The sequence below is a fragment of the Sebastes umbrosus genome, chromosome 2 (genome assembly GCF_015220745.1).
Source record: "Sebastes umbrosus isolate fSebUmb1 chromosome 2, fSebUmb1.pri, whole genome shotgun sequence".
NCBI classification, from domain to species: Eukaryota; Metazoa; Chordata; class Actinopteri; order Perciformes; family Sebastidae; genus Sebastes; species Sebastes umbrosus.
Window position 1 is genome coordinate 4,516,550 of NC_051270.1, and position 27,953 is coordinate 4,544,502.

At 40.8% G+C, this 27,953-nt stretch overlaps 1 protein-coding gene and 1 pseudogene across 2 annotated transcripts in view; both read right to left on the reverse strand.

The window, feature by feature from the left end:
• Positions 1-9,098, reverse strand: part of LOC119474632 — a 34,878-nt pseudogene extending 25,780 nt beyond the window's left edge.
• A 9,337-nt stretch (positions 9,099-18,435) lies between these two features.
• Positions 18,436-27,953, reverse strand: part of LOC119504222 (CD81 protein-like) — a 31,838-nt gene continuing 22,320 nt past the window's right edge. For both annotated transcript variants that reach the window (XM_037796256.1, XM_037796258.1), the window contains exons 3-8: positions 27,092-27,189; positions 26,670-26,744; positions 25,217-25,336; positions 24,892-24,990; positions 22,042-22,125; positions 18,436-21,725 (exon numbers count right to left, since the gene is read on the reverse strand). In XM_037796256.1, coding sequence (XP_037652184.1) covers positions 21,663-21,725; positions 22,042-22,125; positions 24,892-24,990; positions 25,217-25,336; positions 26,670-26,744; positions 27,092-27,189 — 539 coding nt within the window. In that variant the 3' untranslated portion in view covers positions 18,436-21,662. The remainder of the gene's footprint in view (positions 21,726-22,041; positions 22,126-24,891; positions 24,991-25,216; positions 25,337-26,669; positions 26,745-27,091; positions 27,190-27,953) is intronic.

Sequence of the window (27,953 nt, forward strand, 5' to 3'; positions counted from 1 at the left end):
ACTAAAAGAAGGTCATATGATCAGAGTAGACATGCAACAGGGAACTTTTGTGGCCACACTAGCTTCTGGCTGTAGTTTTATAATTAGCGTACAGACATGGGAGCGGTATAGACCCCAGCGGCAACCGGAATGAGTTTTGAAGTGGGGGCGGGGGGCAGTTTTGGATGACATAATACAGTGTTTCCCACGGGACTTTGAGAGACTGTGGTGTGGTGTTCCCCCAGAAGAAAATTTTGAACATTTTAAAGTTAAATACATCAATCTGGAGCACTTTGAGTAACAAAATTATGAGGCTAGATCTCTGAAGAACTTGAATGCTGATGGCAAAAAGTCACACATCATAAGCATGGTAAACGAGACGGGGCGCCGGCATCGCCGCAGACCCGTCGCACTGAGTGAGGACAGTCTGCCCCGGTTTGACACTTGCGCCGGGAATCCCGTCCCTCACCACAGGGAGAGAGGGCGCACTGCGCAGCGAGAACACAACGACCCCGGGCAGCGGCGAGGTCTGGGGCGAGGGGCGGTGTAAAACTCAAGGTCGGGCCTTTCCAAGCAGACCTCGGTCGTGGTGCACACCGGACGATGCGCCTGCCGAGGGCCAGATCCACCAGTTGAGAAGTGTAAAAATATTTTGGGTTCATTATGAAACTGTAGCGCGCTGGATGTCAGACCACTTTGATATCATTTGAATTAGGCTACACAATGGCTGATTATGATTGGATAAAAGATCCACACTCTGCTACTCGCTTAAAATGTTTTCAGAAGTTGATTTTGGTGGATTTTTTTTAGACAGAATGACGGAAGGTTTACGAGCAGGCTGTCATGTTGTTTCCTGTTTGAAACAGCGAGCTGAAAAAACAGGGACCAATCAGGTGGATTCAACGAGCGGGAACGTCAACGCTTGAACGGACAGTTGAGTGGAGCAGCAGGTCCTCGTAGTGTCCTCGTCGGACCTGGTGGACATGTACCGCTGGATTTAACATTATAGACATTACCACTGATTATTTGTATGAAAATTAAGCCACAAATTCACAGACTGACCGTACACAGTCCAGACATATACTCGGTTTGAGTCAGTTGTTTTCACAACCTTGGTAGTTTTTTATTACCTCAGGTTGTGAAATAGAATCTCCTGAGATGTTTTCCACTATCACTTGGACGTGATTAAGAAAAATCAAGGTTAAAAGACAAGGCTCTTAGTTTCTGAAAGTTTATCCGGCATGCTTTATTTCAGGTCTCAGGACAATAAAAATCTACAGATCTAGAGCCAGAAATGTTTTAACTGAGGGAAAACTTTAGATCTTAGTATATCCAATTTTCTCTGATGTCGAGCCCTGTAGTTTTATGGCCCAGTGAAGATGTGAGACAATGACAGCAGGCCTGACCCCGTGGCTGAAGTACAGACCAGTCTAAAATAGGCTCTGATAACACGCTGTGAAAAGGAGATTGGAAAGGAATGTTCCACACACAAGGTGGTCGATGAGCTTAAGGAGGGGCGTTGACCCAGAACATCAGCTAACTTGCATTTCTCTTTCAACATTTTTATTACAAGTTAAAGCCTGGAGTTGACGAGCATCTCTTGTGACTGCGCTCGTTTCCGTCTGCATTATTTTGTTCCGCTGGCCCTCTCCATCTGTTTCCTTTGTTTTCATTTTTACTGAGGCTGGACTGCATCCAGACTATGTTGAATTCAGACCACAATGTGTGAACTTCACCCGATTTCGCCAAACCTCTTCGGCTCATTCAGTTCCATTCAACTTCCAAATGTCACACAAAACAAATTCCAAACTTAGGTCACACCAGGTGATGCACTGACTTACATCTCCTGAAAGAAATGTACTTATTTAGGTTATATGAAAGTAAGAGCTAATTCATCATACACTTAAAGGGACTGTTTGTAAGAATCAGAAATTGCTTGTTAACAGCGACAACCTGTTGCCGTTAAGTCAACGAAAGTCAGCATCATGTTTCTCGCTCTTGTGCTCGCTCTACGTAGACGTGAACGAGCATGGCTCAAAACAGTGAGGAGACACACGTCAGCTAAAACCACAATATCACTCTATATTTCACCTGCTTGGCAGTAATGTTAGCTGACCAGACGAAGGTCTCTCCATGAATCAAGGCTGATCCTAGTGTTGGCTTTTCCTGCTTCAGCCTCCCGACTGCGGCCGGAGGGAACAGGGAAGACACCGGAGTTTTGGTCGGAGACGATAACGTTTCTCGCTGCGGAGCATCGTCACTTCACAAGACACGGGAAACCTCTGTTGGTCTGGAGGAGCTGCAGCAGTTATTTCTGCACAAACGTCCACTGTACATTCACTAGATATTCTCAGAGCTACTAACTCTTCTGCAGTGTGCAGTGTGCGCGCATGCACATAAGAGGTGGAGCGAAAGAGCGAGAACGAGTGCGGTGTGTGTCTGAAGGCAAGCAGGCAGAGGAGCAGAGGAGCAGAGTACAGCAGAGACTCCGGTCCTGGAGACCAAAGCTACGGTTTCCCCCGCGTCCTCCGACTGCGGCCAACACTGTTTAAGAGACGGGCTTCACTAGATAGAACTTTGCGGTTTTGGTGCTTCCGTGTAGTTTGTGTGGAGTCTGAGTCTGAACAGCGTAGCCACACGTGAGTGCGCATGGGACACCGACCCGCAATGATTTATACGTGTAAGAAGTTACAAACAGTCCCTTTAATTAAGTCCATATTCTAGTTAACTCCATGTGGGAAACTATAAATAGTGAATCATATAAAATTGTGTAATTTTCTGGTTTTGCATAGGTGCAAAGGAGTTGTTGCCCCACACATTTTTTTCTATCTAAAACTGTGTATGTCTTATGGGAATTTCTACAGATATGGGATCTGTGTGTGGCTTGGAGATTTAGTCATTTTACTAGTGAAAGACGATCTCACACAAGCGTTACATGCAGCTTTCAAACAACATCCCGACTCCCTGCTGGGTCAAACTGAGGTGGGTTGTGTTATCGGGACAGGAGAAGGAGTAGCAGTGAGGAGGAGGGATTTTCTCCTTTCTCTTCCACTAATGCGAGGTCACGACCTGCGATGAGACAGATGTGGATCATCTCAACTTCCCAGGATGACTGGCCACTATTATAAACCTGCACATGCCCAGACACAGACAATGAGGTGGATCTCTGTGTGCTTCACTTGTGCATCGTATTTCATTCTTGTGAAGAGTTCTAACTCAAAACCATCCAGACGGGAAACTGTGATGTCATAATTAAACTTTCCATAGAGAGGTGAAAAAAACAGGAAATGACCAGGATGTAACCCACGCATAGTGTGGTCCTCATGGTGCACAAACACCAATCTGTGTAGCAGGCGAACTATACACCAGAATAAACCACTATTTTCTTCTTATAATAGTTTGAATTAATGGCTTTTTAAATCAATCAATAAACTGAGTGGCTAAAGTCCCAGCCTGTTCACAGGAAAAGGAGTATAAATGCCACGATAATACGCAAGGCGTGTAGTGTACAATGAGTACGCCTTTCTTGATTTCCGTGTGTCATTTCATAATTCCTATCCTGACTGCAACGTAAACGCATCCATGTATAAATGCTACAGTAAGAGTTTTGTGACGTAGTATTAAAAGCGAGAAAGATCACTTATGGTGTGTTGGTAGGGAGGTGGATGGGCCCAAAAAACACCAGACTTTTGACCAGGAGATCCGTGTTGTTGACCGGTGTTTTGTTTTGTAAGTTACGTTAGTTACGTTAGTGCGGTTGTCACGCTTTTTTGTTAACGTTTGTGACATGTTTTCCGTAGTTGTATCCGTACTTAGTTGACTTACTTAAGCCCAACCATGATGTTTTCCCTTACCCTATGTAAGTGGTTTTCTTTCCTAAATTTAACTGCGGACGTTTGCGTGTCGTACAAATGACACGTGAAAACGCTAAAATGCGTACTCATGACATGCTGAATGTTCGTGTAATGTCGTGGTATTTATTTGCCTTCCCGTAAAACCGGGTTGAAAGTCCTGTGACATCATTCCTCTGAATAGCCTTCTGATGAACTGGACCACAATGACAAGTATGTACGTGTTCAGCTTTAACACAGGGATGCTACAGCTCTCTTATCGTGTCCCTGCTATGATGTGTCACAGCTATTATCAGAGCAAAAGTTCACCCGACAACACACACAGTACTCTATTTAGTGGATCAAGTGACCGTAAGACAAAAAGTAATGAGTAATTTCATCATTTCAAAATTCCACATCATCCTGGGATTGTTCTTGACTGTATGAATAATAGTGTTGTAACGGTGTGCATGGGTTCATTCCAGACAGTTTGGTACATGACATTTGATTTGATACGCAACTTTTCTTTGGTTTCGGTGTGACCTATGAAGAAAATGATTACTGTTCAATTAGCTTGATTCTATCCAATTAGGACTACATCTTAGAAAGTTCAGGAGATACAATTCTTAAAAAAGAATGGTCAAAAGTCAAAGCAACAGATCAAAGAACGTATATATTGCCAGGAAGTGAAGGTCAATTGTTCATTCCATTGCAACATTAGCCCCCATTTTGGACTGAAAGCGACTTCCGGATGCCAGTAAAACATCCGCCTACAAAGTGCCGTACAAAGGTAAAACTAAACTATTTCTATTCTGTTGTCATATTCTACCGAAATGGCCTGTGTTGAACAATATTATAAATATAATAAGCGTTTTCAGTCCAAAATGGCAGCAACGGCTGTTGTCAAAAAAAAGACTGGAGTTTCTTTGCTTCTATACTCTTTGGAAGTTTCCCATAATGCAACTGGATAACATCCTTCATTAAACCCTCCCTGCCTCCTAAATGCCCACTTCTGTCACTTTATTTCACATTCAGTTTGTAATGTAGGTTTTCTGTCAAACATTCTTAAGTTTCACGCCCAAGCTGAGATGACCTGAGGTTGTTTGTTCGAACTTTGGAAAACTGAGAGCTCGTAGTCTTTTTGTAAGAACAATGGAGCATTAGCCTACTGACTTATTGACTTTCTCTGTTGCTGGCCAGGTGCCAACATTTCAGTGGCTTATGTTTTACAGTAAGAATGAGTAACTGCTGAATTCTGATGGTCACATTTACCGAAAACAGAACGAACCATAACCCCAAAGACTTCCGCCTCTCCAGCTAAACCCAGAAGCCCCTCTGTGTTCAGATGGTGTACGGTTACATTAATAGAGTGGAGTATACAGAGATATGGTTACCACTCAGATTACTGTTTACAGAGAAAGAAAAAAGGGCACACACACTGGCCTAAATCTGATACCTGCTGGCTGCTGTTCATCTTTAACTTGAACAGGAAGTCGTGAGTTTAATGTTTAATGAGCTGCTCGGTGAATGAATGTCAAACTTAACAAGCAGCAGACCCCGAAGAAAAGATGTTAAACCGTGTTTCATGACATCTTTGAGGTGTTAACAGTGAGGATAAATAGTAATTACACCATAAATAGGGCATGAATGTAAGCATTAAAATAATAGTAGCTGCTCAGAGACGGCAGACTCCAGATCAGCTCTGACTGCTTGTTTTCCTCCTGTCTGTGACATCTTGCAGATGCCATTAGGAGCACTGGAGGACATGATTGTATTCAGAATACCTGTCTCATGCACTACTGTCACGATATAGTTACCGTTTTATAAAAATAACTTTTTTTAAATCATATATGCTCCTTTTCTACACACTGCATACTGGCCAACCCTCCCGATTCTCACGTTTTTCATTGCCCTCTCCCGCTTTCTTCCCGCGTGCAGCACCCAAAGTTGGACTTTGCTCAAAGCAGCGAAAAGCCGTCGTGGCTTTGCGCAAGCCGTTGGAAATAATGGTAAGTGTCCAACAGGGGCGTTTTTTTATCGCAAGGGGATGAGCCGCTTCCCAGCATTGGATGCTTGATGGGCTGTCACTAAAAACAAGGCACTCGGCACCTGATTGGATGAACTCTTTCCCTCCGTGGCCTGCTGCTCCAAAGCTTTCAAACTAACATGGCGGCACGTTTGGAAACTTATTTAACAAAAATAGTTCACCGAAATGTGTTTCTGAAAACATTTGAGGTGATACATAAGCCATCTATTTGTCATAATTTGTTTTTATTTTGGATCAACAACGATTAGTTTAAAAGCTTCTAGGGAGTTTCCAGAGGCGGCGAGTCGCGTCAGACGCTTGTGATTTGTATAAAGTAGCCTACACCTCAACTTTATGCAAATGAGGAGCGGCCGTCGTGACGCTCCGTCTCGCAAAACGCGCCGCCAAGCTACCAGAATGCATTGCACGGCTTGCTTACATAGACAATGAATGGGAAGCGTGGACAGGACTGAGCCTGTGGTCACGTACCATAACAGGTTTCAGAGTGCATATGCGGTGCCGTGAGAGAGAAATGGAGAGTGATAAGAGAAAGAAATACTCAAGCAGGAACAAAAATAAATAAAAACAGATGAATATTAGTTTATGCCAGAGATTCACACGCCAAGTTCACACCAGTGGGGATGAATTATTCTGTTTTCTTTCCTGAGAATCGAAAGTAAAATTAAAAGCAGGCCTATTTAACAAAACACTGCTGTTGCAGTGTACTCAATATTTTGTTATTTTCAGTATTTAAAAGTCTCTAGAACAGGGGTCAGCAACCTTTACTATCAAAAGAGACATTTTAGGCAAAAAAAAAAAAAAAATCTGTCTGGAGCTGCAAAACATTTGATCATTGTGATGAAGGTAACACAGTTTATAGTCTAAGTATATAGGATATAAGTCTAATGCAGTGAGGGCCAAAGTGAAAATGTACTACTGAGTATTAGGGCCACATTGAGGGAAAGAAAATCTGAGATTTCCAGAATAAAATCATAATATCATGAGAATAAAGTCATAACTTTCCGTGAAAAAAAAGAAAATAGCACTTAAAATTACTACTTTATAATATCATGACATTTTTCTCGTAATATTATGACTTTATTCTCAAAATCTCAGATTTTTTTTTTTTCCTCAATGTGGCCTTAATACTCCGTCGTACCATAGACCTACAACAAAGATAAATAAAAATGAAAATGTAAACAAAGAACAGTTCATTTCCATTTTTAAAAATCCACAGGGAGCCCCTGGAGAGGGGGTAAAGACGTGGCTCCAGAGCCGCAGGTTGCAGACACCTGGTCTAGAACTACAGAATCCTCCCTTTTTTTTTACAGGTCCCAAGGTTGGCAAATATGCCTACTGCAGCTTTACCTGTTTGCTTACACTTTCACCACAACAACTTGATTAAATAATAATATGTCACTATTACAACTTGTTTCACTGCACAAGTGGTCCAAACAAAATTAACCAATGCAGTTTTAAGCCTCCATCCAGTAAGAGACACACTTTAGACACTTTACATCACCTACTACCTGCTTTTAAACTCCTTATCAGTGTGTTTTTACTGCTGACCCTGTCCATGTTATTGCCTAATATTGATTGATTCAGTCTGGCAGCTGCACTAGGAGCTTCAACCTGCACTTTACTGACTGGAAACCAACATGCAACCTCCTCTCTGAGCAGCTACAGAACTAACCTCTCTGAGTAGCTGGGGCTCATCTGCAGCATTTAAAAAAAATACAAAATGAAATAACAGTGACATATTATTATCTATCACATAAATATAATAGATAATAATATGTCACTGTTGTTTCACTGCACAATTGGTCCAAACATTTTTTACCATTGCAGCTTTAAGCCTTCATCCAGTAGTGGAGCCAGATTCACTCATCCAGTGTGAACAGAGACACTTTACATCACTTCTACCTGCTTTTTAACTCCTTATCAGTGTGTTTTTACTGCTGACCCTGCACATGTTATTGCCTAATATTGATTGATTCAGTCTGACACCAGCAGCAGAGCTTCAACCTGCACAAACTAACCTCTCAAACTACATGCAACCTCCCTCTCTCTGAGCAGCTGGAGCAGAGCTTCAACCTGCACAAACTAACCTCTCAAACTACATGCAACCTCCTCTCTGAGCAGCTGGAGCAGAGCTTCAACCTGCACAAACTAACCTCTCAAACTACATGCAACCTCCTCTCTGAGCAGCTGGAGCAGAGCTTCAACCTGCACAAACTAACCTCTCAAACTACATGCAACCTCCTCTCTGAGCAGCTGGAGCAGAGCTTCAACCTGCACAAACTAACCTCTCAAACTACATGCAACCTCCCTCTCTGAGCAGCTGGAGCAGAGCTTCAACCTGCAGACACTAACCTCTCAAACTACATGCAACCTCCTCTCTGAGCAGCTGGAGCAGAGCTTCAACCTGCACAAACTAACCTCTCAAACTACATGCAACCTCCCTCTCTCTGAGCAGCTGGAGCAGAGCTTCAACCTGCACAAACTAACCTCTCAAACTACATGCAACCTTCCTCTCTCTGAGCAGCTGGAGCAGAGCTTCAACCTGCACAAACTAACCTCTCAAACTACATGCAACCTCCTCTCTGAGCAGCTGGAGCAGAGCTTCAACCTGCAGACACTAACCTCTCAAACTACATGCAACCTCCTCTCTGAGCAGCTGGAGCAGAGCTTCAACCTGCACAAACTAACCTCTCAAACTACATGCAACCTCCTCTCTGAGCAGCTGGAGCAGAGCTTCAACCTGCACAAACTAACCTCTCAAACTACATGCAACCTCCCTCTCTGAGCAGCTGGAGCTCACCTGCAGCTCCAGGTTTTGAAGGTGTGTGTCTCACCTGTCGCTCCGTTCAGAGAGTCGTCCAGTCTGGGTAAAGAGGAGGACTTCTTCTCAGCCAGACGCATCCGGACCTGCTCCCGGACCCTGCGGGCTTTAGACACCGGGTCCGGACAGGCACCGTCCGAGGGAACCACATAGGCGGTGCAGGACGAGATGTTGGGCTGCAGAGCGGACAGAAAGCAGCTCTCTGCCGCCGACACGCTCATCATCACACACAGAGAGAGAGGAGGATAAAACACAGCTTCACTAGAGAGAGAGAAGAAGAGCTATCCAGGAGGAGAGACAGGAGGTCTGATGTCTCTGAAGGTCCGAGACGAAATGGAGACCCGGTCGGTCAGCAGACTGACTGGAGGCGGGTCCTGCAGGACTGGGGGGTGGTGGGGGGGCAAACCAACAAGATCCACCTAGTGACGTCAGAACAGACATGTCTCCAACTAATGACGTCAAGAACTAATTAACAACAGCAAACTATTTAAGTTATTTTATTTTTATGTGTTTGTTTTTATGTATCCCTTTATTTCCTTTATGTGTTTATTTAATTGTTCTTTGTATTGTTTAAACATTTAAGATAAAGTTTATAGAAAAAACAGAAAGAGAAAAAAAAAATGTTTTTTGTATTTTTTTTTCATCCCTTTATTTCCTTTATATGTATCGTTTACCTTTGTGTTGATTTAATTGGACTTTGTATTGTTTACAAATTTAAAATAAAGTTTATTGAAAAAAAAGAAAGAAAACAAATATTTTTATGTTTATTTTTATTTATCCCTTTATTTACTTTATATGTTGATTTAATTTTCTTTGTATTGTTTACAAATTTAAAATAAAGTTTATTGAAAAAAAAGAAAGAAAACAAATATTTTTATGTTTGTTTTTATTTATCCCTTTATTTACTTTATATGTTGATTTAATTTTCTTTGTATTGTTTACAAATTTAAAATAAAGTTTACTGAAAAAAAAGAAAGATTTCTTTTTTTATGTTTGTTTGTTTTTATTTATCCCTTTATTTCCTTTATATGTATTGTTTACCTTTGTGTTGTTTTAATTGTTCTTTGTATTGTTTACAAATTTAAAATAAAGTTTATTGAAAAAAAGAAAGAAAAAAATATTTTTATGCATGTTTGTTTTAATCTCTTTATTTCCTTTATACGTATTGTTTACCTTTGTGTTGATTTAATTGTTCCTTGCATTGTTTACAAATTTAAAATAAAGTTTAGTGAAAAAAAATATTTTTTGTTTGTTTGTTTGTGTTTATTTATCCCTTTATTTTCTTTATATGTATTGTTAACCTATGTGTTGATTTAATTGTTTAATTGAATGACACGTTACGCTGCCCGGATCATGTTTTCAATTAACATACTGGTGAAATGTTCTTAATTGCCATCATGGCAAGTTGCAGCAGGGCCGGCTCTATAGCCCTTTTGGTGCCCTAGGTGAAATTCAGATTTCGACCCCCCAGAACAATAAGCCTAGCCCCGTAAACCGCAACACATTTCAGACATCACAATAGTTTTAAGCAGAGTTGCCAAGTCCACTTATTATCAGCGACTTTGGGCTTGTTTTCCTGAAAAGTTGCTTACAAATATTGGTAGTCGCGGGTTGCGTTTTTTGGGCTTGTTTTCTAAAGTGTAGTTATAGCTTATTATAGCTTATTATTATTTGGGCACATGTCTCTCTCCGACGATTCACAGGCAGTTTGCCGTAATTGTAAGTGTGATATATGAGCACATCGTGCCGATCTGGTTCAACATGTTAGCACTGAAAAACATAAAAGAAACGCAGCACCGTTCTCTTTAATGAGGCTTACCAACACCGGATTCACAGCATTTGCAGAAATGCAAAAATTAAATTAAATGTTCAATTTGTTTAAGTTTAGTTGACAAGAAAAATGTAAAGTTACAAGCTAAAAATAGATGCAAAAATGCAATGCAATGCAAAATGAACTGAAATGCGCGCAATCCAAGATAAATTCATACATATATATGAAGTGATCAAGTGGCTGCCTCTATTTCTCATATTGAGGTAGGTAAGGTCGCTTGTTTTGGGCTTTTTTGGGCTTGTTTCTGTAGACCTGGTTGCTTGTTTCTCTCGCAAGATCTGACAACACTGGTAAATTATTTACTTTCATAAATAACTGTATTTATTATAACTATTGTTTCGGCTATTTATTGTTTGTAACTTGTGTGTCAACACAGGCCATGGATGGAAAGTCAGTGTGTCTATGTATAAAGTTACTGGTAAAGTCACTAACTAGCTGACTGTCACAGTGACGAGGCTGTTGTAGAAGTGCATGATGGGTGGCTGACAGGTAGGACTGATGTAATCCAGAGGATTGGAGTGATGTACTGCGTGCCTTCACCTGTCTAACCTATCAGTGAGCCTGAGGCTGACAGATGAGAGTGATTGTAGTCTACTTCTACTGCAGTTAGAGCTACTGAAGACCTTATGTGTATAATATGTGACTTTAGTGACTCCCAGTGGTATAATCAACAAATACACTGCAACAAACAATGCAATGATGTTTCATTAAATTGTAGTTATGTTGATTTAGTCAGACGTAGGCGTTGCAGTGTGTGCAGAAATATATATGAACAGCCTAAAACACAAATGTGGATGCAGTCTATGCCGTTGTGATGCACAACTTTCTGTACAAAGAGTTTAACAAGATTAAGTCTTTGACATGTTGAAGAAGAAGAAGAAGAAGAAGAAGAAGAAGAAGAAGAAGAAGAAGAAGACACTTTATTGATCCCCGAAGGGAAATTACATTTTTCTTCTTCACCAATTTAGTCACCATTAGGAGTCTCCATGGCAAGGGGGATGGATCTTCACTACACCTCTCCTAGGACCCTCTTTATTTCCCTATTTGTTTTAATTTATTTTATTTATTTAAAGTCCATTATCTGATTTCATTTAATTTCTTTTATTATTTAATATTTCTAGTTATTTACTTTTCTTAATTAGTTTAATTTATTGCTTTTTTTAAATTATTTTTCTTATTATTTATTTTTTTTCCCTTTCATGTGACCAAGCCCAACATGGGGTGGGGTGGTCCCTTTTCTGTTTTTATTTCATGCCAAGGACAATGAGTTACGTTCTACATTTGATAAGACTTTTGCCGTGTCTACAAAGAAAACAATACAATTATTTGAAAGAGGAGTCTCCATGGCAACTATCCAATAGCTGTCAAGACATTTCAGTCTGGACCCAGTGAAAGACCAACATTACCATCCATAGAGCCAAGCTGTTAGCACAGATAAGTGTGGACATTTGGGCCTGATGCTGGAGCAAGAGGAAATGTCTGAGCAGTGAGTAAATTCAATGGTACTCCTGTAAATTCACTTGAATCTTCAATGACGTCAGGCGAACATGACTAAAAGTTACGCTCAATGTAACTAAATTTATCCTTCACCATATATGAGTAAACCCTGACATCATATCACATGTGTGTATGTTGTGTAAGATCTTGGAAATACGATGACTGGATACATCAGGAGGGACAGGGTGGAGCTCAGCTGAAGTGATGTTTCAGAGAAACTACAACATGATGTCATCTCAAAAGTTCCCCCCTCAAAGGGTCACTGAGGTGAAGCACAACGTAAATACAAGCTGTTGAGAAGCAGTTTTCCTTGTACACAAATACTACGAGTGAAGTCTGGCTGGTATTCCCCTCTGGCTCCAACTCCTTATTGTCCTTTTAGCAACATTTCAAAGGAGAGTAATGATAGTATTGCAAAATGAGCAGAGTTTTCTTGTTGATGGGGCGGTTGTTTAAGGGCCCAGGAATGTGGAAATAACCTCATCACCTAAAGCTAGCATGGGAATTGTTGGGGGAGGTCTGAAGTCTGAGTAATAAATCAGAGGCAGAGAGGCTCAGGGAGGGATTCCTGCAGCCGGCCTCACAAACAATCATGCAAATACTGAGACCCTAAGGCTTCTACACGAGCCTACAGAGAACCCACTGACTCTGAGTCTGGATGTGGATGTAATGAGGAGTACGTCTAGCAGCACACGCAGACGCTCGCTTACACTCAAAGGCCACGACCTCTTACTTTTATTTACATAAACCCAGGAATATGTGCTGCTAACTTTGTTCTTATTTAGTTAACTTAAAAGCTACTCATAAATGTAAAGTTAATTCATTCCATATGAATTTTCTCTAACTGGATAATTAAAAAAAAAATTGGGGGTTAATTACAGGCTATTCAGACTGTATTTTAATCATCAGTATCCCACAAATTACAGCTTTAATATATGGCTGTGCTTTTATGTTGTTTACTTGTTGTGTGTCCAAAAAGGTTTGGAGTAATTCTGAGCAAACATTAGCCCAATGTAGGGATTTTTTTTCTGGCAATATCTTTATACATTTTTCATATTACTCCCAATAACAAAGAAGCAAATGTGTCCTCATCCAGAAAAATATCAGACACTGTCTTTCAGAGGCTCTAGTAGATTCAGTTTAAGGGCTAGAGTGAAGATACAGATATCATACGAAACTAGAAAACCATGTCATGCTACCATGTCGTGAAGGAGGCTAAATAACCCTCTAAAGTTGGGCTGAATTTTAAAGATATGAACCTTTGTATGTCGATGATGTGTTTTCTATTGCACATGTAATATTTTTACAGTTTTACACTGTTTTCTGGCGAGGTTATAATTTGGGCTGTTTTTTTTTCAATTCGATTTTAAGTTGTAATTGGGCTGGAAACTGTCTGATCTGGAAACACTGTTCCTCTTCGATTTAAACATTGTTCTCTTGTTTTCACCGCTCTGTCATTGGGATAGAGGGTGGATGCTGGAATCTAAAGCATCCGAGACTAATAGAGTCAACGATTAATCACAAACTGGCAGTGAGTAATTATTATGTGATAAACTAGCAGCATACAGAGTGGGGGAGGGACGGTGTGAGACAGGGTTTATACTGGCCCACTGAAACACATTAAATCAACCGAGGGAGCCAACAATGAGCGAACTAAACAGTAAAGTTGTGGGCTGTAAAACCAAAACAATGATTCAGGTGATAAAACTCTGAGGGTTCGTCACTACGGGCAAATCCTTTACACAAAGGCACTTGATCCATTGTTAACATGATAATATTGATTTAATATAGCATGCTAGTTCGGCTACCAGAGATGCTGAAGTAGCAGAAGTTTATTGAGGGACAAAACAACAGTGTGCTAACTTTTGTCCTGATATATTGCCAGGGTGGGACATGATAATGATGACGTTAACCCTCTGAGACCTGCAATCCCGACTGACTGTACTGTCTTTCAGAGGCTCTAGTAGGTTCAGTTTTAGAGCTAGAGTGAAGACATAGACACAGATATCATATGAAACTAGAAAACCTAAGGAATCCATTGGTACCAACCATGTCATACTATCTGTTGGCAAGGAAGCTAAATAACGCAGCAAAGTTGGGCTAAATCTTTAGCGAGGAAAAACTGGCATGGCCATTTTCAAAGGGGTCCCTTGACCTCTGACCTCCAGATCAGTGAATGAAAATGGGTTCTATGGGTACCCACGAGTCTCCCCTTCATAGACATGCCCACTTTATGATAATCACATGCATTTTTTTTCATGCAGTACAGTATATTAATGTGTTATTTCCGTCTATTCTAAAAATGGTGTGTTTGAATATTTGTTTATTTCTGATTTATGACAAGTACAACTTGACACACAGTGCTGAGCTGCATCTCAAATTAATCTTCAGGTTCCCAGCTTTCAGATGATGTACACCACTTCTATGTGACATTTACTGTTGACCTGCTATCTCCCTCTAAAGACCCCCTGCACCCCCCTAAAAAAAAAGACAAAAACAGGTCTATTGTGGGTCTCAGAGGGTTAAATCACATAGTTAAGAATGGGAACATGACATTAGCTTATACAGTATATTTCAAATAAAATAAACGCATTCTGTATCATAATTCCAACTCATCAGGATCAGGAAATCTGATAATTAACAAACTATATTCAAAATAAGCATGAAGTGTGATGCGTGTATAACGTAACTTTACTTCGATATTTACTTTCAACTTACTCATGGTTTACCCTCAAATATACACAATGGACAATGTGCTGGTCCTGATCTCAGTCAAACACCCATCACATGCCACATGTCTGTAAATACATCTTTATTTGATTGTAGAGCTGAACATTTTGACCTGTATTTGCATTGTTAGCATCAACAAACGAATGGTTTCTAGGGTGTGTGTAGCTTCAAAGGCATTCCTAACACCAGATGTATTGTAGACGCTCACCTGGATCCTATTGTCCACGGTTATTAAAAAGCCATGGTTGGTCATATCAGAGTCAGACAGGATGACCTCTGATTTATCCAAACATTCAACTGTATGATCTCTTGTTTGGTTATACTGTACAAGGCACTCATACATAACAATGAGCCCACCAACTATTATAGAATCAATCGTTTACTGCAGGACTATCTGACCTTTATCATCCTACATGTTAACAGAGCCCAGCCCCTCCCTGAGAGAGGACATCATGAAGAAAACCTGTTTCCTTGATTGAGCTGCTGAGCAGCTGATCTACCCCCCCATCCCAGACAGGACAACAACATCCCAATAAAACAAACTAAACAAGCTTGCGTCATTCATACACTCTACTTGACATCAAATAAACTGAAACATTGGACTGAAATCAACATTTAAAGTGGCAGTAGGCATTATATATTTTTGGCATCATTGGGCAAAAATTCCATAATAACCTTTTAGCATATTGTAATTCAAGTGTTCTGAGAGAAAACTAGACTTCTGCACCTCCTCATGGCTCTGTTTTCAGGGTTTCAAAAATCTACTTTGACCAATCACAGGTCATTTCAGAGAGAGAGCGTTCCTATTGGCTGTGCTCCAGTCATGTGACCGGAACTTGGCGTTCCTTCACCAGATTTCACAATGGCGGCGGCGTCACAAACTTTCTCATTTTACAGCTAAATCGTGCACTACAAGATGATTCTGACAACATTTGAGGAGAGAAATAGGCATTAACGTAACAGAATATTGATTCAAATTTGATCAGCGCTGCCTAGTTTGACCGTTTGGTCGGAGTTCGCGAGTGATTGACAGCCGGCTCTCATAAACGACAGCTGGACAGCAGACCTCAGATCAGCTCTGACTGCTTGTTTTCCTCCGGTCTGTGAAATCTTGCAGATGCTGTTAGGAGCACCGGAGGACACAGAGGCACATGATTTTTTCAGGTTACCCATCTCATGTACTACTGTCACAGTATAGCAACCGTTTAAAAAAAATATATATATTTTTTAATCATATTTGCTCTAATCTTGCCTACTGAAGCTTTAAGCCGACACAAAACACTGTTCATTTTGGGGAACAGGGAGAAAAGCAACCCTTTTCACACAGTTATTGTGCATCTGCTCTGTAGATTGAAGTTCTGTCACAATCTGCTTCTCTGTCCTCCAGCCTACTAATTTATTTTATATTTTATTTCATCATAATGGCCTAAATAGTAAATATAATTTGCCAATAAACTGAATGTGATTTTAGTCATTTAGTGTCAATGCAGTTTCATTTTTAAGATACCAAATACTTTGTCTCCATCTAGTGGTAAAAACTGCCTCAGCTTTTATTCTGAAAGTAGAAGGTTTAAAAAGGATGTGCCTTCACTTCCAGGTCAAGTTAAAGAAGTGACATCTGGCTCTCAGTTTAACAGATTGTGCTCAGGGGACTCACACTGCCAAAAGTGAGCGTGAGCGAGCAGCTTTGATCATCATGACCGTGAGAATCTCTAATGCCGGAGTCAACAACAGTTCCTCTAGCTGATCACATCATCTGTTACGCTCACAGCTCACAGTTCACAGTTTCTGTCCTCCCTGGCACACATTCCTACTCTCAGCCGTCCCTGTGGACTCTCTTAAAGGCTGACTTGCAGACTGAATAGTGCTCAAACTTGTTTTATGCTCCCTCAAATCTTTTGTCATCAATATACTCCCATTAGTCCCATATAAATGGCTTGTCTGAAATGAAGCCAGCAATGTTTTCTATTCCTTCCTTTGTATAGATGCTGAAAAATAAGTCTTACTGACGTAATAAATAAGCCTACTCAGGTTGAAATCATTTTCTATGACGACAGCTACGCTTTTTGTCCCAGACTGAGCTTGTTTTGAGAGTCCACTCTGAAGTTAAGTTAAATCCCTATTAAAGCTTCAGTAGGCAGAAAGTTTTTGGAAGAAAAATTCCATAATAACCTTTCAGCATATTGTAATTCAAGTGTTCTGAGAGAAAACTAGACTTCTGCACCTCCTCATGGCTCTGTTTTCAGGCTTTAAAAAAATCCAGCCCTTAATGGGAGACTTTGGCCAATCACAGGTAATTTCAGAGAGAGACAGCGTTCCAATTGGCTGCTCATTCGAAGGAGGCAGCTGTCAATCACTTGCGAACTCCGATTAGACAGTCAAACTAGGCAGCGCTGATCAAATATGAATCAATATTGCGGAGGATTTCAATACCAAAGTGGGTCCTCCCCTAGAAAAATTTGAGTTTCAGAGACTTTGTTTCCTGCATTCTGGTGATTTTTAAAGTATAAAAATGGCAAAATACACAGGTATTAAAATGCTTAAAGGTCCCATATCGTGCTAATTTTCAGGTTCATACTTGTATTTTGTGTTTCTACTAGAACATGTTTACATGCTGTAATATTCAAAAAACACTTCATTTTCCTCATACTGTCGGCCCAAATATGCCTGTATTTACCGTCTGTCTGAAACGCTCCGTTTTAAAGCATTTTGACAGAATTAGAACAGAATTGCAACAGAATTGCGTTGCTAGGCAACAGCTTGGGTCCATGTTTACTTCCCGTCAGCTGATGTCATTCACATCCACTGCAACCAGGAATAAACTGGGACACATTTAGAATGTGTACATTTAAAATTGTGTAAAGGGTCTAAATATTGTATATTTGTGACATCACGAATGGGCAGAAATCCTGACAGCTTGTTTCAAATGCAGTTTCTGAATACGTGCTGTGTGTATTTCGCTGTGGATTGAGTGTTCCAATACTTTCACAGTATTTATATAGGACTTAAGCCTGCTTTATAATAAAAAAACATGAAAATCTCACTTTTTTATAATATGGGACCTTTAAAATGTTTTTAGAAACATCTTGTAGTGTACTGTAAAGCTGTAAAATGAGAAAGTTTGCTCCAGCTGGTGGGTGGTGTTTGGTATTTCCTCAACTTGATCTCAACATGGAGTCACAAACAAACTGTACACTACAAGATGTTTCTGAAAACATTTTATACAAGAAATAGTCATTACAGTAACAGAATATTGATTCATATTTGATCAGCGCTGCCTAGTTTGACCGTTTGATCGGACTTTGCGAGTGATTGACAGCTGCTCAGAGAAGGCAAGGCTCCAGATCAGCTCTGATTGGTTGTTTTACTCCGGTCTGTGAAATCTTGCAGATGCAGTAAGGAGCACCGGAGGACACGGGAGGAACATGATTTCTTTCAGATTACCTGTCTCATGCTCTACCGTTTTATAAAAATAACTTTTTTAAATCATATTTACTCCATTTCTACCTACTGAAGCTTTAATAAACTAACAAAACCACGAGATTTATTATTGACTCACATTCTTCTTGTAGTCACTAATAGATGCAAGAAACGGTCTGTAGTTAGTCGACTGGTTGATAAAAAGATATCCCTGTCTTCAGTAATCTTCATCCATCCTGTAGTTTCCCATTTTAGGAAGAAAAAACGACAAGACCACCTGTCTGTTTATTTGTAAAATACATTTAATCCCTTTATATTTGGGCAAACTGAAGTCTACCAGAGCAGAGAAGGGGGTTGACATTTGAGTGGCAGTGGGTCCTGAGTGGCAGCTCCCAAATTAAAAAAGGCAGCAACATGGACAGGACTGTCAGAGAAACACCGCTAGTGTCCTCGTCATTGAGGGGAAACTGGACAGAAGGATTTCTTAGCTGATGTGTTGACTTCTTCTCAGTCGCCACTGCCACAAAATCTCCCCCCTCTCTCTGTCCGGACTCCTTCGACAACGTACCAAACACAGATATCACAATACAAGAAGAAGAAGAAGAAAAAAAAAAGGCATACATTGTCTTTCTACAGCCTTCATGATTTTCGTTAGTACGTCAGAGCTGTAAATACTACAAGACACTTATTTTTTTACCGTTTAAGTATGAGATGTTAACAAGACATGGTTTTAGTTCGGTTGACAAAACCTGTGATAATATGGAGGGTTACACAAGATGATATGATTTTAACGTGAGCGTGTGTTTTAAGATGCGTGAGCACTGCGGCGCTGTGCAGTTATGCGTTAAGTGACGGCGGCAGCAGGATCTAGTAGGAACAGACCTCAGGACAAATACATTTTTAAACCTATGTGGTAAAAACCCTGCTGGACTAATAAACGGGAGCTCTCTGATTGGCTGAACTTCAGCAGGCAGTTAAAACTGATTCGTGGTCAACGCTGTAGCTGTCAATGTCCCGGTTGATGCTAGAATGGACGGTCCAGAGGGACGAATAGTGTAATGGTTAGGATAGCTTATAGAGAGGTGAAGTCCACCATGGGATCTTATTTCGGGAAAAAAATATGAAGGATAGTCATCGGAGAAATAAATATTTGTTTGAGTTGTAGCATGTATCACAAATATAATAAAAGATAATTTTGCAAGTCAAGAAAGTCACAGTTTGTTGTAAAACTGCTGAAGTATCAGACTGCGAAAATACATAGTTAGAAAGACGACACATCCAAAAGTCGCGTAGTGACGTCTCCCTCTCGAACGAGAAATGTAGTTCACTGAGCGCTTTCACAAAAAAACAAAATGATACTACGACAAACTGAGACTTTCTTGACTTGCAAAATTATGTTTTAAATTTGTGGCACAATTCAAACAGGATCAAAAAAAATATTTATCCCTCGCCGTTGACTACCGTTCATATTTTTTTTCCGAAATGGTGGTCCAGGTTCGGTCAGCGGATAGGAAGTGTCCCTCTGGACCATCCATTCTAGCATCAACCCGATGTCACTGCGCTGCCCTATACTAGTACAAATATTACCACTGCAGACACGGTGAGGGAGACGGTCGCAAAATCATGACCACTTGTAAAATTGAGCCCTGAAATTAATTTGCGAAACTGACAAGTTAAATACAATCTGGTTAGAGGTTAATTACTGGTAAATTAATTAATTAATTAATTAATTAATGGTTTAAGTGGATCTACACACCGCAACAATTTAATCATTACTTGTTTCTCCATTTATTTTTCCATTATTTACCTGGCAGGATTGGGCCTCCATACATCTCACACATAGTTTGATTCAATTACACTGGTGTTCATGATATTGTGTCCACCACCCCTGTTCTGTATGTGCACACTAGCTCTAACTGTTTTTTGGGGTCGCATACACACAGGGGCCAAACCAACAGCTAAAGCAACATAAGCAAAAGAGGTCACAAAGCTTAGTGCAAACCGCTGGGAGGCTCCGGACCGATGAGCTGTTTCTTGCCCTGCGCTGGGAACAGTTACTACGATGAACGGTGACAGTGAGGAGGGTTAGTAGAGGCTGTGAAGCCGGAGGGGGGGGGGGGGATTAACATACAATGACACGACGGATGAGACGGGACTAGACTCAACCAGACAAGGCAGATTCAGAACACCAAACTAAAGCTCTTTTCTGCTGTTACACTGGCTACAGGCTGCAGTTTCAACATGTGTTTTCCTCTATACGAGCAAGCAGACTATTAATTTCCTGCAGAGCAGAGCAACCAGGGTCAGCTGGCTGATGCGCTGACGGTCCAACAGGTTTGTTTGGAAAAAGCGACCAATACATGGATGCAACAGAAGCGTCAGTCACACTGCATGTCAGCCAACTTGCTGTGGGTCATATCTGAATTTGACTCCTCTGATTTGATTATAGTGTTAAGCATGTTGCCTCCACAAATAAGTGCACAGTTGTATAAAACCATTATTTTTCTCTTTTTTAGATTTATCTTAGTGTTTTGTTAGTTTCACTCACATAAAGACTGCAGGTGAAATAATGATTTCTCAGTCCAGCAAAAGCACGGTAACGTTTCCGTTCCTGCTACTCCTCATATACAAAGATAACCAGCTAACGACAGCTACTGAAGGAAACACTTTCCTTAAATGTTTTATACGACTGAGCACTCGGACAGTTTTAGGACATGTGATGAACAACAAACAGCCAGAGACAAATGAACAAACAAGTCCATATAGGGGCCAAAATGACAGACATCAGGTCACTTTGACTTTGGTTCCAGCTTCCTAGATTAACTGAGATTCCTTCTTTAGTCAGTTCCTGCAGACATCACACAGCGATGTGTGGGTGTCAACCACGACAATGGTCTTGTGTGTTTGCCTCTATGTGGCACGGTGAGGCCAACGCTAGCGCTTCACTAGCGCCGGTCATATACATGCATCGTCATCTGGTTCAGTCTAGAGCAAGACAAACAAGCAGAGAGTGCAAGGAGGAATACAGGAGAAGGATCTACTGTAATACAATTCCCATGCTTAGGCAGTCATAAAGCACTGTTAATATATATATTTATATACAGTTTATACATAAAACAGTGAAAAAACATCCATAAAACCGAGAATATAAGAGCATGTTCATAGGCAAGGAAGCAGTAAACGACTAACGCTAAAGGATTAGAGCACCGGGACTGGTGGACGTCATTCATGTGTGACAGTGTGATAATAATATCTACATATCAGGTTAGGATAGCACTGGTCAAATATGCATAACAGCATCGGTGACTAACAAAAAAAAAAAAAAAAGAGATGACAGTGTAATTAAAATGCTCAATGGAGGATGGTTTACGTTGTCTTCTCAAAGAGCTGACTAAATCCAGCAAGCAATATATGTGACGTTTCCTGCTTATAAAAGAAAAGGAAAAGACCGAGACGACGCGAGGTCGTCCCTCCTTCATCGGCGAGCAGGCTGGCGGCCCGTTCGCTTTAGTACACAGGGCTGTTGCGGATCCCGCAGCACAACACCATGCTGAAGATCATCTCGAAGATCTGGGACGATGGACACAGACAAGAAGTGTTGGTTAGATATTGTGGTGTGATGTTTGCTATAAACTACAGTGCACAGCTGTTTTAGGAAATGACTGAGCCTTTTTTTAGAAAAAGGAACAATATATTTTTGACTCCTTTTAGAAGGAACCATTTGGCGTGAGGTGGAGTGACTTTAGCAGCGTCTCATCCTTTAGTCCAGACCAATAACTTCAGAAGTCCAATAAAACAGAAGCATGCTTTTGGATAAATTCAAGGAAGAAATACAGCATGTCATTGAAAGGTTTGATGTCATCGATGTGCCGCTTCGTGTTCTTACCATAATAACTGCAACCACCAGAGCGGCGATACCAATCAGGTAGATCTTATCTGTGAACAATTCAGTGATCCTACTGTGGCAATCCTGCAAAGAAAACCATCAAAACGTGTCATTTATATCTGCTTCAAAACAGCAATAACTTCTTGATTACACCGTGTACTCATTCTGAGGTCAAGGGGAGAACACAGTGTCATATTTTACTTTGGCTTATTAGTATTTAAGTACAATTCAACAGTTGTACTAGTGACTAGTTAGCCATTGATGTTGTTGGCTGAAATGACAACCGTCACTGGCAACAGTCCCTCGTTTCATTCAGCCTCCCTGCTGCCGTGAGGAACTTCGTACAACATTCAACTTTGCGTGAATGCTGCAAAGTGAGTGTGAAAAAGGGGGACATCCACACTATTACTGTTTTAAAACGAGGAGGAGCTGTTACTGAAAGCAACACATGAGTGTAAGGCATCCAACGCCGTGGAAAACACAGATTGGGAATCGTTGCTGAACAAATATGGCGACATATTAGAGTGGTTCACGTGATGGAGCGTGACGAATCGATCAGGGACGGACACGTCATGACTGATAAGACCCAATCAAGAAGCGAACGTGGGTGTCTGCGTCAACATTTCTAATAGTCTCAAACCAACATGACCTGTGGAAGGAGGCTCCCTCCTCCTCCTCCTCCTTCTCCTCCTCCTCCTCCTCCTCCTCCTCAGGATATCACACTCTACTGTAGAGCCCAAACCTCATTAGGATTAGAGTGCATCCTTTTGTTCGCACTCAGATGTCCATCAGTGAGACGTCTTGGCAAGCCACAACCCCCCCCGCAAACTACAGCTCAAACTAACCAGAGCATCGATCTTAAAGGGGACATATCGTGCTCATTTCCAGGTTCATACTTGTATTTGGTTTTTTTTACTAGAACATGTTTACATGCTTTAAAGGGATGGTTCGGGTGTTTTTGAAGTGGGGTTGTATGAGGTACTTCTCCATAGTCGGTGTATATACCTACAGTAGATGACGGTTGACACGCTCCCAGTTTGCAGAAACAGACAGGAGTACCAGCAGGGGAGCAAAGCAATGTACTGCTGTGGACAGAGTCAGCAGAAATATAGATACCTAAAAGAAAGGCTCACCTAAAAAAATGTATATCAGTTCAAGTGTACACTGTATTTAGAATATTTTCCAACTGCAAACTGAACTGAAAGTGAAACGTATCTATACTGTTTTGTCATCTGAGCTTGCTGGCTTTAGAGAGAGCATAGATAGGCTTCACTTTCGGTTCAGTTCCCCATCAGAAAAGGGCTGTCTGACGTCAAGATAAAGCGCTGAAAATATTGTATAATATATTATAGCGTACACTGAAACGGATATTGATTTTTTTTAGGTGAGCCTTTCTTTCAGGTGGTTAAAATCCATTTTTGCTGCTGCCCCCCGTCCTCCGGTGTTCCTGTCTGTTTCTCCAAACTGGGGGCGTGCCGACAGCCACCTACTGTAGGTAATACACTGACTACGGACAAATACCTCATACAACATCACTTCCAAACACCCGAACTATCCCTTTAATGTTAAAAAAAACACATTATCTTTGTCATACTGTCTGTGTGAATATCCCTCTGTCTGAAACGCTCCATTTCAGTGCCTGTCTCTTTAAGACCCCCTCCTGAAAAAGCCGAGTCTGCTCTGATTGGCTTCCAAGAAAAATATGGTGCACCTTTTCAAAGGTATTTCTCAAGCTGTAGGCGAAACGTATACTGTATATATATATATATTTTAATCAATCTACAATTTCTATCCCCTGATTTCTTTGGGAGTGAAGACCACCATTGCTTCTTTTAAAGGTATTGGCGTAATACACTGGAAAACATCAGTTCCAGAAAACTGAACACAAGACAACCCTGGCAACACGGGAGTCTTGGATTGGACTCAGGTCATTTCAGTAATGTCAATGTGCTGCCAAGAAATCAAGTCAGGGCCCCCCCCCCGTGCAGCACGAGTCGTGAATACAGAGAACTTTCCCTGCATATCTTTCCACTAACACTGACTTACTGTTTTACACATCAGTGTTTCAGAACCTTTTCACGCCCCACTGACTCCATAGACCTTTCTCAGAGCAGATATTCTGACTTGTCAACCCGGGATACCACTCTCATATCTGTGCTTTGTGTATGTATACAATAGATTTAGCTAGTAAAACGTAGCTAGCTAACCTCCAATTCTCTCTGCAAAATGGACAAGCCATACCGTCCACGTCTTCCTAGCCACAGCGAGTCCATATAACGTTACGCCGCTGCCTCTCTTTTTTTTTGACGTTTCAGCAGACAGGATGGCACAGATGATCAAGGCAGCACGTTTCTGCCTTGTTAGCATTGTGACCCGTACAGACCTCTTCTAGCAAACAAACTTTACCTGCCTCGGAGCTTTCAAACTAATCTTTATTGACAACTGTCAACAGCCAGAACGGTCCGACTGGCCGTGTTTTTTTTTTCTTTCTATTTTACACGTACTCGATGATCGGACCGTACAATGTGAGCACATAAATCGTGAGCTTTGGCTTTACAACACAAACGATCTACTCGTACAGTAGGAGTAGGAAGTACACAACAACATTTCTAAAATCGTACAGTGTACGCCCATCTTTACTCCAGAGGGGGTCTCGACAGAAAGGTTGAGAAACAACGTGATGACATGGTATTGTACAACCCTCTGAATAACCTTTAATATTTGATCTGAAATGTAACCTACTCAACATGTCTGTGTTGCTTTTAATCCAGCTACAATGTGACAGTCTGTGCCAAGCTGCTCAAGCGTGATAGTGGCGATAGAGCTGCTGAGATGGATGATCACACTTACGGTTGTAGTTCCAGAGCTGGGGCAGATGTCAGTCAGGCCTAGTGTGTCTGTGAGGTGTGTCAGGACAGACGTCCCCTTGCCTTTACCGCAGCAGCTCAGCTGAAATAGAAAGACAACACAGTGATGGTCCCTGTCGTCTACCCCTCTATATGTAGTATAGACTCTATAATGTCCATCGTACATCTTGTGTTTCAACATTCTTTAGTAATCTCCGAGTTAAGTCAGTCGTATTTTTACATGATATGAAAATATACATTAACAAATAAATATATTTACTACAATTTATATGAATACAAATGATATATTTGATAGTGTGTGTTCATACCGTCTCATGGAAGACCTTGAGCACGGAGGCGGCAGCCTTTGTCTTGTCCTGCTCAGTTACGCTTTCTACCATGGCCTTTTCGTACACAGTGTTGTAGTAGTTGATCATCTCCCCCGACACCTGGAACAGGAACAAAGAGGTTTTTACGGGCTCAGCCTCGAATGTCAAACTAAGCTTGTTGTTCAAGCTCAAAATTCAGTCAGTTTTAAGGGTTATAGTAAATAGTTTTTGTGCTCAGACTAAAAGGAAAGAGACAGGAAACATTAAGCATTGAATGGCATGAAAGGGCATTCATATTGAAAACAGCTCTGTTAAAAGCTAAAGGTGTTGGAAGTTAGCAGTAATCCATCTATTGAGGTTTTTCAATGAAGCTTTGAATGTCTGCTGTCATATTTGATGACGTCATTGTACAGGTGCGTGCCTCCCTTTTTTTTGCAGGTCTATTCATTGTGTTTAAACTGGGGCTTTCAGTTGATTAAAATATTTAATCAATCACGTCTGTCCATTGGTAATCGCAATCAATCGCAAATTAATCACACATTTCTTATCTGTTCAAAATGTACCTTAAAGGGAGCTTTATCAAGTATTTAATACTCTTATCAACATGGGAGTGGGCAAATGTGTTTGCTTGATTCTAATATATGTATATATTTATTATTGATCAACAGAAATCAATAACAAATATTGTCCCGAAACCCTCACAGGTACTGCATTTAGCATAAAAAAAATCTGCTCAAATCATAACATGGCAAACTGCAGCTGTCAGTATGTCAGTGTGCTGACTTGACTATGACTTGCCCCAAACTGCATGTGATTATCATAAAGTGGGCATGTCTGTAAAGGGGAGACTCGTGGGTACCCATAGAACCCATTTACATTCACTGATCTTGAGGTCAAAGGTCAACGGACCCCTTTGAAAATGGCCATGCCAGTTTTTCCTCACCAAAATTTAGTGTAAGTTTGGGGCGTTAATTACCCCTCCTTTGTGACAAGCTAGTATGACATGGTTCATAACAATGTCAGTAACTTCACACTAGCTTTAAAACTGAGTCCATTACAACCTAAACATCGCAAGTTGCGTTAAAGAAATTAGTGGCGTTAAAACGAATTTGCGTTAACACATTATTATCGCGTTAATTTTGCTTTAATCCATATTTGTTGGCGTTTAGCCTTTCAAAAACTAAATTTTCACTGCAGTGAAAACTGTCTGGGACTGCAAAAGGAGGCCCGCACTGACGAGTTATATTTATTAAAGAAAGTTGATTTAATAAAAAAAAAGATTTAATCCGATGATTATTCAAATTGAGGATTTCGTTCGATGATTTTTTTAGGGTGACGACAGACATTTGAAACGTCATTCGAAAACCTCAACAGAAGCTTTAAATGTAAAAAAAAAAAGTCATTGGGTACAGCCCTGCATGTTTCAACCTCTAGTGTGTGTTTGCAGTCTTACGGTGTCTTTGTGCATGAAGCCCAAGATTCCAGCTGCAACCTCGCAGGCGAACAGGATGACCAGGCAGGCGAAGAACTGCAGGACAGAACAGAAACGTCAGATAACTGGTGCATTTAAGGGATTTAGCTAAAGAAAAGTTTTACATTTTAATAAGAGAAAATAAAGTTAAAGGGGCCCCGTGGAGTTGTTGTAAACATTACTGTTGGAGCTCTAGAAACACTGTTATATTTAAAATATAAATAGATTCTAATACTGTTCTGAATTTATTCTTTTTTTTATAAATAATATATTAAAAAGCAGTTATTTAGTAATAAAAAGGAACCGATAAGAGTATCGAGAAGAGTAGTATCCTCTTCTAACCATGCACATCCAAGGCTACTAGAGGTCTAAAACTCCACAGGGAACATTTAAATGTGACTCACAGTTCCCAATAGACACTGGGACTCTTGGATGGCACCGTAGCAGCCAAGGAAACCGACCACCATCATCACTGCGCCGACAGCGATCAGAATGTGGACACCTGGACAGAGAGACAGATAGACAGACAGTATAGGTTAATATCCATGGCAACACACACACATTAACAAATAGAAATAATGCAGAAGGAATAGAAGGCATGTTGCAGGGATAACCAGCATACTTGATAAATTACTTGAAGTGCTTTTAAAGTCATTCTGCTTCTTAGAGAAGAACGAGTGCAAACAGCTATTACAAGAATGGAAACCACTAAAAGGCTTTAAAACCAGTGTGGCTTCGAAGCTGTGGAAGAATCATCCACCCCATTTCAATACCTCCATGCATGCAATAGCATGTGATGGACAGCAGAAGGCACAATCTTGATTTCCCGCCAGTAGAATAAAGTGAGTCACGTTCCAGTTATGTTCACAGGAAGTCATTCATCTCCTGCTTCCATAATTCAACACGCTATTTTTCATTGAGGACATAAAACAGGTGCCGCACTTGTGTTTTTTTTATCTCCACAGAGACCTCCAAGTGTTTCCTGTGTTAGGTTGGCAGACGTTCACAGGTTAATGTTTGACTTTTACGGAGGGGTGGAGGGGGTGAGACGGTTGTTTCTCTGACTCACATCTTGCTCCTCGTTGGCCTTTTTAGCTGACAGCTAACAGCTGAGGAAAAGGAAGTGGAAGGCTAATAAAGGTTCAGGTCAAAGGTCGGATGTAGGGTGAGCCAGGCAGGCTAAAAACTCGGTGAAAAGACAGGACTGGAGAGGAGGAAAATGGTTATACTAGAGCTGTTTGAATCCATACATCCATTATCTGTAAC